The sequence below is a fragment of the Lissotriton helveticus genome, chromosome 1_1, assembly GCF_964261635.1.
Source record: "Lissotriton helveticus chromosome 1_1, aLisHel1.1, whole genome shotgun sequence".
Lineage (NCBI taxonomy): Eukaryota > Metazoa > Chordata > Amphibia > Caudata > Salamandridae > Lissotriton > Lissotriton helveticus.
The window spans coordinates 623,151,212-623,164,732 of record NC_136057.1 but is presented as its reverse complement, the minus strand read 5'-3'; the positions used below and the strand labels follow the sequence as shown (position 1 = coordinate 623,164,732).

At 45.9% G+C, this 13,521-nt stretch overlaps 1 protein-coding gene across 1 annotated transcript in view; it reads right to left on the bottom strand.

Annotated features, from left to right (window-relative positions):
- Positions 1 to 244: 244 nt before the first annotated feature.
- LOC144770289 (poly(U)-specific endoribonuclease-like) overlaps positions 245 to 13,521 on the bottom strand; it is a 364,086-nt gene continuing 350,809 nt past the window's right edge. The window contains exon 7 of the mRNA XM_078654688.1: positions 245 to 810. Coding sequence (XP_078510814.1) covers positions 547 to 810 — 264 coding nt within the window. The 3' untranslated portion in view covers positions 245 to 546. The remainder of the gene's footprint in view (positions 811 to 13,521) is intronic.

Genomic DNA, 13,521 nt, shown 5'->3' with positions numbered 1-13,521 from the left:
CAGCAGAGGTTAGTGTTAGTGGGAAACCATGAGGCCAAATGGCAGTACCGTGGTAGTTTAGAAATGTTCTACTTTTTTGTTGAGCCCAAATGCCTGACATATGTATATGTGTGTTACCTGGCTCTCCATGGTCAAGCCTCTGGAATTCAAGGTGTTAAAATTGAAACTTAAATCTCCAGAACTTTAAAACACTGCTTACATTGGTCAAGATAAAAAAAAAATCACTTCATCTCACAGGAGCATACATTACAATTGAAGTTTGTTTTATTGTAACTTGTAAATATCTTTTATAAGCACATGGTCATGATATATTTAAGAGTTCAATCAAAAATATAATTAGCTGGGAAACTTATTTTCAACTTTCAGAAACAAAAATATATTAAAAATACTAAGTAGAAACAAAGAACACAACAATATGTTATAGTTTGCAATAAAGATTGCATGCAAAAGTGAGCGAGCTTAATAACATTTTAAAAACCAAATTGGGTTTCCGAGTTGCAGATAATAAGATGATAAAATTGGGAAAACAAAGATGATGTTTTTTTCTTAGTATAAATCTTCATTGTTGCTGCTAAGAAGAACTGGGTATGCAGTGCCAATAAATCTTCCGTGGCGATAGACAATTATTTGCAACTCATATTCTTCTATTCTCACCACCTCTTTCGTAACCTTTTCTTGGGACATCAAAAAGATTACTGTAAAAAGAGCAAATTCAAACTCTGGGCTAACTCCGATGAAGCTACTTCCCACAGGCTTTACCATCTCCTTCCAGCTGAACTGCAGATTCAGAACTTGATCATCTTCATCGGGCTGTAAAGAAATACAACTGTAAGAAACCTCAAACACAAGCAGAACCTTATATATCAGTATATAATCTGCGTACTGCATAAACAGAATATTTTAAGTGCTTTACAGATGTTGTTTTACTGCACTTCAAAGACAGCACCTGTGCTTTTTTTATTACCATACTTGAACCCGAGAAGTACATCTTTTAAAATGTTTGCTCCTTGAACTTTTTGTTTCGGCGTCTAATAGCAGAAGATGGAGCCAAAGGTACCCTGTGAGAAAGTAATCAGCGCTTCTGTACTGTTACTTCCAAGGCAGGCTCAATCTTAATGGGCTTGCGTGGGTCTATTGCAGCTGAGAGAGATAATAGGGGTTACTTCCTCATGGCCAGGCTACCTCCTGTGGCTCTTCAGTCCATCCACGACTCTGCTATTAACCAGAGCCTGGGCCCAACCCAATCTAATCTCTGGACTGCTAAAGTAGTGCCCGTTGTGAATACTGATCTTGGGTTGACCTCCGTGGCTCACACTGAATACCATGATCTCTTTGTTGCAAATGTCCCCTGCATGGTAAATGTGTCTGTACCCCTGCAATGAGTGCCAGGCTGCATATGGAATTGGTATCCTAACTCACTGGTGTAACGAAACGTGAGGGGACCCCTCTGCAATATTCAGGGAGGAGCCCCCTTCCATACTCAGTCAAGAGGTCTCAGGTCAGGGTACTGTGCTAAGGGAGCCCCCTGCAGCTCAGACTACCTGCATCACACGGGATGCAGGGGTTTATGTTACGCCAGTGTCCTAACGTTGTTTGGCCCTGGGATGGCACTGTAGTAGCATGTGCGCAGGAGTTTACACTTGTCCTTAGTAATGCAAAGTCCCAAACCTGTTCTGTTACCTACAACGGGCCCTCTGAGTGGGTACTTGACTACTGGCGATGCCCTGGGCACAAAACAAAGCTGTGGTGGGCAGAGTACCATGTTTTGTGAATCAGTAGTATGATTAGACCTTTTGGTCTGTGTCAAAGAGACAAGCATACAGGCTCCTCTCAAGGACTGCTGTTATGTTAAACTCAGAGCATAAGGGTGCCATTTCATTTGCGCAACTGTGCATCTAAATTATAGCACATGCATGGTAGTGTCTATTTTAAGTCGGAGTATAAGGGCCAGTCTGATCCACTTTTGATGCCCCGGGTTACCATAAAGCATACAAAAAGAGTGATAAATTAATCGATCTCAACCACTGGTTATTACTTGGGGCTGAATTCCAATTCCTCGTTATTTTGCACACCATCCCACCTCAGTTTGGACCCAGCTATATACAAATCAGTCTTGACCCTGCTTCAATGAGAACAGTCCAGCCCGAACTGCCAAGCCAGGTCTTCCCCCTAACCGGGTACAATTGTGCTAGAATCTAAACCGTACGCTATCTGTGAAGGAAAGAAAGAGATAGATCAACCGACTTCCCAGTGAGAGGAGCACAGCAAACTCTACTCCGTAAGGTATGTGAGAGGTGTTAAACGTTCTAGGTACTAAACATTCAGCATGCTTGCAAGGGGCTGAGGCAAATTTACAGAAAAAACATTCTAAACAAAAGGACAATTTTACAGACTCCCAAGAGAAAGCAAAATAATCATAAAAAAGTAAATACGTCAGACCTACGTGGAAGTTAAAATTCCTTAATTTAATATGCACTGGGTAAACTTTTCCCCTGAATGATGCAGACTACACCGCATCACAGATCCGCGCACACTCCCAATTATACAGATGTCCTCATTTCATTTGGATGCACCACATTATAATCATCGGTCTTAAAAGCCTTTCCTTAAACACAAACATGCAGCCTCCACTCAGAGAACTCTGAGGAGACCAGCCTAAAAATGAGCAGGCTGTTAATTGGACAGAGGAGAGGGAAGACAGAATTTCCTTAAATGCTATGATATTTTGCTTTATCTGGCCAAACCATATTCCTCAATACACAGAGTGTTACACATATTTACTCTTTTCCAAAAATACTCAGGGTACACCATTAATTGGGATAAGTCGCTCATGTATGTTCTGAGCGGGGCGGGTACAAATCTTCCAAGGAGCTCTGCAGCTAGGAGAGTAACCGAGGGGTTCCAATACCCAGGGATCTACGTCACTACAAGCCCAGCAGTTTTTTATGATAAAAATTGAGCACCTCCACTACGTCGAATACAAGAAGACATGCAACATTGGAAGACCCTGCCCCTCACGTTATTGGGTAAAGCTTCCCAGTACAACATGATGGCACTCCTCCGGTTTGTTTACATTCTGCAAAACATGCCATATCTAGTGCTAAGTATTTTCAAGTCATGCAATCAGAAATATGCACACTTCTCTGGAATAATGGTATCCCTCGTATAGCACTGACCAAACTTATGAAAATCTGGTACCATGGGGTAATAGCCCTCCCAGCAATTCGACATTACTATTGGGCATCTTAATTGGTAGTCACAACTCACTGGGTACACTGGCCATACACAGAGCCTGCCTACAGAATGGACAGACATAAGATGACCCCCAGGAATTATTTGAGAGCAATTTATGGGGGGGAGAAAGATTGCACCAAGACGCACACCCACCTCAACTACTATCACTTTATGGCATGCATCTTCAACTGCCCTTTGGTGGAAAAACATGTTAACACAGGCCACTCCACTCTTGGAGTCGAACCCACTAGGGCTGCTAGCAAAATATCCGGGGGTTCGATAAATGGGACCTGATTGGCTTTTCTAGGGTTGGTGATCTATGGGCAGGGGGGGGAGATGGTCCCCTTCAGTGACCGTCAAAAGGGACTATGAACAAGGGGAGGGTGAAACTTCGATACCTTCAGGCTCTCAGCGTATTAAAAAAGGCAGCCCCCTAAGATACTGAACTCCCGGTCTACTCGCTCTTGGAGGATAGGCTCTTAGATGACAATATGAAGAAGAAGGCTATATTGCTGACATAAAGGAAAATACGCTCCAAATGGGCAGAGGATGTAGGGGATATGAGAGACGAAGAGTGGCAAGAGGCACTGGCATACCCCCCGGAAGTGGCGATACGATCCTGATTCAAATTAATTCAAATAAAGATTTTACATAGAGCATATTTCACCAGCATAGCATTAGTTACAATGGGTACACTAAGTACTCTGTTGTGCTAAAGGGGCTATGGTCAGGTGGGAATGTTTATACATCAATGGTGGGATTATCCTGTCCAGTTCTTAGAGTTTACTGGGATAAAATAACATTGAGCATGCAGACAATACTTTGGAAGGAAGTGAAGGTCTCACCCAGATGGGCCTCCTCAACATGAGGGAGGCCACAGACCTTATGGCGAAGAAGATAAACTGGGTCTCTCTTGGATGTATGGTAGCAAAGCCGAACATTGCAAGGACTTGGAGGGAAGTAACTGGGCCCAGATTCCGGGACTGGGAGGCTGACATGGATTGGTGCATGCAGGCGGAAAGAGTGGTTTATGAAGAAAGAGGATGCCCACAAAAATGGTCCAAGATTTGGGAGGAATGGAACAAACATAGAGGGATGATATGTATGCCGATTGATGGCCTTTCTCCTCGAGGGCGAGTAAGGGTGGAGCAGAATGTTTAAAACGCAGATGAGAACTTGATTATTACACTTGATATCAGTTCTATGTAATGATAAATTCAGAGCGGTAACCATGCACTGCATCAAATTGACTTCAAATGTTATTGTACTACAATTTGTAAATCAACAAAAATGATTTTTTTAATAGAATGAGTAGGCTGAGTGTACCCAAGAGAAACACAACACCTTAAATAACATACGTTTAGTCGAAATAAATAAAAAAATTGTAATGACCGTAGACAATGTAGATATATTATTATATAGTATAAAACAGTTGCTCCAAGGTAGGTAGATAGTAAGTGCTTGAAGAAGTGCTTGCGAGTAAGTGAGGAAAGAGTAAAGGAATATAGTAGCAATATTTACAAACAATTTGTCTGGAAACGTGTTTGAATCACAGGTGTTTTACATATTTGGATGCACATCTTGTATACTGCGAGTCATGGGTTGAACGACTATGAAGAGATCACAAGACAGGTGTCTCTTCTAAACATATTTCCTAACATCTTACCCAATTACTATGTCCTAGTGATGTCAAATTATCTTCATATTATCATAACACTTCACACAAAGATATGTGTAAATTATACAGAAGTTTACATAATCACACTTGCTTTTCTTTTATCCCTTTAAAGGTTTAAGTGTTGTGACTTCCTTTTTATCAAAACATATGTTTATTGTTTGTTCAATGCTGTTCACATATACAGTAATGTTTCTACATCATTCAATCAACCTACATCTTGGACATCATATTGTACATGTTAATTTGTGTCTGTACAGATAAGGGATACAGTAATCATGGTTTAGGTAGAGATATGCAACAACTGAAACTGTTATAGTAAAGATACGAGACATGATAATATCTTCGAGCAAAGTGCTCAACCCCTTCCTCTCTTCCCCCGAAAGCTTGCTTGTGTGGTCTGGTTGAGCTGCTATGTATACCTCACTTGAAGGGGCCATAAATATATGGGCAGGGGGAAGATGTGGGGGGGGTTTGAAGGCCCCATAGTGAGGGCTCAACTGCCAACATCCCAATGGGTGGTGGTCTAGGATGATCGGGTAGTTCATTACGTGCATTCACTAATCGTCAGTGGAATAAGCTTTAAATAGTTCTAGAAGGTGGGCCCACTCAATTGAGATAGGCTTTTTACAGAGAAATCTGCATTCCTCCCGCTATAGGGATCTCTTTTTGCCATGGCCCAACAAATAACTTCCTCCCCCCATGATCCTTCTCTTGCGGTGCTGAGTGGGGTTTTCAACGCTGTGTGAGCAGGAGGGACAAACATCCACTTCAGCCACACCACGCAGCCCCTCTGGACAGATCACCACTTTGTACACTTCAACACCACCACCACACCCAAACCCGCCCGCACCTGCCACAAAGAAACTGGAGTAAGATCACAGAGGAACACCTCAACACCACTGTGACAAGGGGAGACGGAGCGAGAGCAGGACAGACTTACTTTTCTCGGCAGGAGGATGACTGGAATGACACGGACATACAACCACACACCGAGGATGAGGAAAAAGGACGTTGTTTCTTTAACTGGGGAGACTTTTCCCTAAGCCCCGCCCCAAGAGATAACGAGGAGTGGGCTTGGCCTTCAAGTTCAGGAAGACGACGAAGATCGGTGTGTGTGAACATCGGAGGAGTCGGAGCAGTCGAGGGTGTGGAAAGCAGTATGAAGCAGACGGAAACCGGAGGATTGGTAGCGGATCGGTCGCAGAAGACCCAGGAGCCAGGAGGCAAGCGTCCCTGTGTGTTGTCCAGCCACGTTCCTGGAGGAGGGTGGCTCTCGCAGGTACGCAAGCGTTTTACGGGCTGGGTGGGTAAAAGGGGAAGACCTCTTACTTAGCTGTCGGATCCCCGCTTTTCTGGTATTCCCGCTCTGAGCACTATCCTCACTTAGTTAGAAGTGACGTGCACCGTGTGACTCCTCACTTTCCCTTACCTCATCACATATTGATTTTGTGCACCACACTCATACCGAGTCCCTTTAGAGAGGGCAGAGCTCACAGAAGGACCGAGTCTCGCCGGCGAAGACCACAGAGTCGCCTCTACCTTACTATCAACTGTTCCAATATCGGAAGCGTGTATTACGACCAATAAAAGCTTCTTTAACCCCATCCAGTCTCCCTGCGTTTTCAGGCACAAAGGGAGATCTGCTTGAGGTGGGTGTTTCCCACTCCCCCTGCTGTGTGAGAATGGTAAATATCAGTCCAGAGTGTGAATACCCCAGATTGCAGTGACCCCCTAACAAAGAAAACAACATCTAGGGATGTATGGGAATACTACAACACCACAGAGAAAATAGGGTCCGAGGGATATTTTGAGACCTGCCTTGGTTCACATCCCCAAACAACAATTCATAACACTCATAAGAACCAGGGGTCTGAAAAACTCAATGTGTTAAACTATAAAGAAGGCACAACCGTCATCTAATCGGTCAAGGATACACAATCCCTATGCAGCCTATGAAAAGAGAACATACCAGTGGGACATAATCCAGAGACCAGTGATTGCTGGAGAGACTCAAAACGAATATATATGGATTCCCATCAAATGTCTTGTGATGATCTATATTCTCATTTGGTCATCCAAAATCATGGAGTGGTTGGTCTCTAGATCATTGAGACCGATACCACATCCAATTGGTGAGTCTAGCCCACAAGCACTGTGCTGACCAAGAACAAATCGTATGAGAATATGTGCAGTGCAAACGTAAAATGTGGTGAGATAAAATAGAGTGGAGAGACAGAAAGAAGAACAATTTATTCAGGAAATTGCCTTTCCCTCTAATTAAAATCAAGAACAGTGCAATATACCAGTCTTAAACAAATATTCGACTGTTGAAAAAAAGGGCCAACATGTTTCAGCCAAGGGGGAACAAGGTCCCATGGCTTTCTTCAGGGCCTCTGTTCTAATGAATTACTACTGCCAATGTGATTATAAGAAAAAGTAAAGTGTTTACAAACAAAAAAGGATATAGATGGGCATTTAGTCCATAGTCCAATTCCTCCGCAACAAACTGGTGTGTCTCACATCCAGATTGACCGGGGACTAGACCTCACCTCTCCTGGACCCTGCTCAGGAAGATGGAGGTCCCGCTCTGTCCGTCGTTGCCTCTGTGCACAGTCAGAGTCAGGGGGTAGGGGCTCAAAAGGTTCCCTCATCAGTCTAGAAAGCACCACATAATGTCCCACGGAGGCGAAGGACGCCTAATGGGAGGAAACACCTTCTTAAAACCTTCCAGAAAATCTTTGATGACTGGGATTTGAAAAAAAAGTTTGTGAAGGGCATTTCCTATACGCAGTTATTCAGGCCAGATTGAGCCAAATGTAGCAGATACAGAAGCATGACATCCTCCTTGCAGGAGGTAGGATCTGCATCTTTAGAGGCACACCAAATGCAGAATCTCTTCCACTTATATGCATAGGAAGTGCGTGTGGATGGTATTTTTGCTTCCTTTAATATCTCCATACAGTTCTGAGGGAGATTTAGATGACCATACTGCACTAACTCAGGAGCCATGCTGTCAAATTCAGCGAAGAGAGGTTGGGGTGCACCATCAGCCCTCCGAACTTCGTGAGAAGGTCCGGCCAACACGGAAGTTAAAGGTGCGGCAGGAGAGACCGGTGTAGTAGGTCAGAGAACCACCACTGACGGGGCCACTCCGGAGCAATGAGGATCATCCTGGCCCGTGAGTGCAATCCCCAGCGTCCCTGGTTGGTAAAACCTGGAGGCAAAGTCTCTGCATTTGCTGTTTTCTGCAGTGGCAAACAGATCGACCTCTGGAGTACCCCATCTTCTGAAGATGTCTCGAACTACTTTGTCGTTTAAAACCCATTTGTGATTTTCTTGAACGAGTCAGCTGAGAGCGTCTGCTTGAGCATTCTGCACACCTGGCAGATGAGTTGCCGTTATTGTCAAGTCCCTGGCCAGAACTCAATTCCAAATTGTCTGCGCTTCCCGAGACAACGTGCAAGATCTTGAACCCCCCTGCTTGTTGAGATAGTACATTGTTGTTGTGTTGTCCGTCTGGACAAGCAGGGAACGGGTGCGAAAGGACGGCTGGAAGGCTTTCAGCGCCAAATGAACCGCTCGAAGTTCCAGGAAGTTGATGTGGTACTTGGCCTCCTTCTGGGACCACGTGCCCTGTATCTGGAGGTGGCCCGAATGCGCTCCCCAGCCGTGGAGAGAAGCATCTGTCATAATGATCTGTGTCGATATCTCCTTGTGGAATGGAATCCCTCGGAGGAGATTGTGAGGCGAACACCACAACTTGATAGACTAGAGGGCTTGCCGGGACAGCTGAATCCTCTCCTCCCAATCCCTTCGTCTCTGGTCCCACTGATCCTCCAGACATTCCTGCAGAGGCTGTATGTGGAGGCGTGCATTCGGAGTGAGGAAGATACAAGATGCCATGGAACCCAGGAGAGAAGACACCGTCCTCACCGTCGGCGGGGGAATGGTCATGAGAGCCTGAGCCTTCTGAAGGATTGATAAGCTCCTCTCTTCCGAAGGACACACGCTTGCCTTGCAAGTATCGATGGTGGCTCCCAGATACTGCAGGCACTGTACAGGAGTTGAGACAGACTTCATGTTGCTGATGTGAAGGCCCAAACGTCGAAGGAGAGCAGAAACTTGATTGAAATGCTGTTGCACTGCCTGAAATGTCGCTGCCTTGATCAGCCAGTCGTCCAGATAATGGTAGACGAACACCCTGTCCCTCCGCAGATGCGCTGCTACAACTCCCATGCATTTGGAAAACGTCCTGGGCGCTGACTTCAGGCCAAAGGGAAGCACTGCATATTTATAATGATTGTTTCCCACCGTGAATCGCAGGAACTTTTGATGTTCCTCACTATTGGTACATGAAAATATGCGTCTTGCAGATCTATGGCGCATAACCAATCTCCCTGGTGGAGCTGAGGGTAGATTTGATGTAAGGATAACACGCGGAACTTCTCTCTGCAAATCCACTTGTTTGCCTGTCACAAGTCGAGGATGGGCCTGAACTCGTTCTTCTCTTTCTTTCGGACAAGAAAGAATCTTGAATACAGTCCTGTTCCTTTTTGTGCAAGAGGAACTGGCTCTGTTGCCCTTTTCTCCAACAAGATGCTTGCCTCCGCCTGTAACCTGCGTAGCATGTTACGGGAGTGAGTCGGAGGCATGGATGGAGGAGGGCTGATGAAACGTAGAGAGTATCCATTGCGAACAATATTCAGCACCAAATTGTCCTGAGTTATATTCTGCCACTCTGCCAGGTAATTTTGAATGCTTCCCCCCACCGGAATGGGTAACAGAAGAGGGGAAGTGACCCTTAAGGACTTGAGACCAGCAGGGGCCTTGTTCCCTGTAGACTGCTGGTTGGACCGTCCTCTCGACTGTCGTTTATTAAATGGTTGTCGCTGAAACTGTTGCTGCTGTTGACCATACTGACGGCCTTGCCCTCGCTGGAACCTCGGAGAGGAGTACCACCGATGGAATGGACGGTAGGTCTTACGCTGTTCTTTGGGTTTCTCCAAACCGACAGCCTTCAAGGTCTCCATCTCGGATTTCATCTGTGCCATCTCCTCATCTGCATGCAAACCAAAAAGAGTCGAGCCAGAGAATGGTAAGTTCGCTATGCGCTGCTGAACCTCTGGTTTTAAAGATGTAAGGCGAAGCCAGGGATGCCTTCGAAGAGCCACGCCGTGGCAATACTCGTGGGCTGACAGGAGTGACGTGTCCGTCGCCGCACTGATGATCTGGTTAGAGACCATCAGTCCCTCCTTCAGGATTTCTTGAAAGTCCTCCCGCTTGTCCCTGGGTAGGAGATCCACAAATTAGTTGAGTGACTCCCACAGGGAGTGGTCAAACCTCCCTAGAAGGGCAGTCAAACTAGCCGCCTTCATTGACGTGGCTGCAGAGTTGCAGACTTTCCTCCCCACCGAGTCCAACTTACGGGTTTCCTTGTCTGGTGGTACAGAAGACGCCGGTGCCGTAGAATGCTGCTTTTTTGCTGCCACCACAATGACAGAGTCCGGGGTGGGGTCCATCCGGAGAAAGACAGGATCCGACTCGGGAGCTCTGTACTTTTTCTGAAGCTGGGAAGGCGCAGACTTTACCGAAGAAGGTATCAGAAACAGCTCCATAGCTGGTTCCGCCAAGCCAGGTACCAGTGGAAGTAAGGGGCAAGATGACTGTCTCTGCTGGAGCATTTCAAATATGACGGATGTTTAAGGTATTGGAGCCAACAACGGAATATTAAGTTTAGTAGCCCCACTGACCAAAACCTCCTGAAAAGTGGTGACATCATCAATAAGTGACACTATGTGGAGGAGAATCCGTAAGCGTGGGAGCGTACTGGCCTGTACTCGTCGATGACATGTCTCGGGTATGCCGGGAGCGTGATCTCCCATGACTGTGGCGCTGCCGAGAGCGCGTGGATGTACGGTGACGGTCACAAGACCGATGCTTCGGGCGAGGCCTTGATCTTGGTCTGCTGGGCTCCCTACGAGGAACTAGTGAAGATGCTGTTGGCCCAGGCGCAGGAGGAGACGAAGGTAATGCCGGAGGAGGCGGAGATGACTAAGGAGGCGGTGTCTGCCGAGGAGGCGTCCTCAGAGGAGAATATGTACGGGAGTACTCCGAGTCCAAAGAGACAGCCACCCTTCTTTTTTGCGCTCTAGACTTCCTTCTCAATCTTGATGGATTGCTCGACGGCGAGCGTCGGCTTGAACTCCCTGTTGACGATGTCAGGCTCGCAACTGAGCACGTCCGGGAGTGCTACCTCGACGTCGAGCTTCTATGATGGCTTCTCGACGTCAATCTCCTCGTCAACTCGTGAGCTTCTTCTTGGCGTCGAGTGTCCCCTCGACACCGAACGTCTCGTCAACGTCGATGGTAATCGGCGTTGTCGCCTCGACGGCGAGCGCCGGTGTCTTGAACTTGATCAACGGTGATAATGCTTCGACATTGAACAATGACTCGATGTCGACCTCGGCCGAGATATCGCAGTCCTTCCCATCGACGCTGAGCGTCCACGTCGCTTCGATCCAGAGTCCTGGGTCGACGGGGAGCAGATCGTCGTCATACCTGCTCTCGACGTCGTCGTAGCAGTTTGTCGTCGAAGGAGGACATGCGCCGTTTTTCAGCCAGTTTTCGACTGGGGAGCCCCCCAGAGGCCGGCGCATGGGTATTAGTGGAGGACTTACCCTCTCCTTGCCCAGAGGCCCTTGTGGAAGTTACATGTCATCTCTACCCCATCCCTTGAAGTTGAATCTTCTACCGGTCATGCAGGGTGGGCCTAGAAAACGTCTTGCAGATGGCGCAGGTATTAGGGATTTGATAGGCAGGCAGACACAGAATACATACTCTGTGGGAAGCTGACTTTGCCTTTTTCATCCCACAGTCAGGACACTTGTCGAATAAGGATGGCATTCTGACAAGTAAACTGGTATTTCTGCCCAAAAAGTACAGCAGAAGCCAGAAAAAGGTCAAAAACATCGAGTGAAGTTGAAAAAACTCACTTACAAGATAGAAATATTGAAATATACCAATTAATGGTAGAGCTCAATGCTCCAGGGTCCTACTAGCAGGAGCTGGAAAAAAGAACTGAAAGTAACTGGCCTTGGCTGTGCATCATGGGATACTGAGGGTCTCTGGAAGGATTCCTAAAGGCATGGTATCCATTTACAGACACATAATGGCAGCCTATGGGTGCTTTCTGTCCAACCTTTCATCTCCATCATGAAAAAAAGGGATCTTTGTGAAGGGGAGTTTTTCTATGTATGAAACTTAGTAAAATAGTTCAATTTAACTGTTACCTGGCTATATTTTTCACTTCAGGATGAAGTTATGGCCAGCGTAGCCTAGTTGTTTTTAGGCTGCATTATTGTCTAGTTTCTCTTAAGTGTGTATGCAGGACTGCAGAAGAGGCCAACTTAAGAGGTATAGATCCCCTACTACAGAACCAAAATGAACACAAATGTCTTTGCATAACAGTAATGACAGTTTTCTTATTCGCTCAAACGTCAAAGACCAGGTTGTTTTTATTTTTTTTTGGTCCTCATTTTCCACCATGGTTTCAAGTGTAAAAGTCAAAAGAAAGCGGCTTGCTGTCACAGTATGTAACTGGCAGGGATTGCATTGCTTAAGGTTCTGTCACCCATCAGCAAAAACGCTTCTTCTAGAGACCCACACCACAGAAACCAAGGAAAAGTGAATAATGCTGCCATCATGCTTGAGATTCGAGCCAGAGTACAGGCAAAGCAGCAAGATAAAACCAAAGTAGCATAATCAGTGGAAGAGGGGGAAAAAAAAAAAAAGAAAAAAACCCGGTCAAATTATTGGTCCCATTTCAGCAGATACCAAAAAGATCTTTTATCTCGATTCCCAGCCCTAACCAGATCAAGCTTTGATACTTGCAAAACAGAAGCACGCCAGTCCATAAGGGAAGGTGGTATAGGATCTTTCCATCTTTTACAGAACTCCCTTCTAGCCAATAAGATGGAATAAAAAAGAAGATTTTTGGCAGGGCTACGGACTCCATCCATAACTCCAAAGATTGCAAGAGGGAGATCGATCGAGATTGGAAAACACAGTGATGACATAAGTAGGCTACTGATAGAAACCCAAAACGCTGTCAAGAGAGGACATTCAAAGAACATATGAGCGTCAGAGGCAGCTATTAAGCCACATCTGGCGCATTCCACTGTGGTGCCTTGGACGAATTTTGACAACCTCTGTGGGGAATAATATGCTCTATGTAGAGTAAAAAGATGGTTCCTTCGCAGTCAAGCGGGATTAACAATATCCCACAGAACCTTGAATGATGTAAGCCACAGATCTTGCAGGTTATGACTAACAAGGGAGGGGCCCACAGCAACTCTGGTACTGAAATTCACTGTCCAATTCTTCTTGGATCAAGTTGTACCATAAGGATATCAGGTTGTTGTAGCGCCACACAACTTCACTCACCACCTTGTTTGAGGTCTGTGTTTTCTCGGTTCCTAGCAATCCTGAAAAATTTTCAGGGACGCATTGGTAATTCAAATCAAAATTTCAAACTTTAGAATATCACAAACACGTAGCTGCGGCCCATGCAGGTGAGGTGGTGAGGGTTGAGGAGGATTCGACAGACGTCC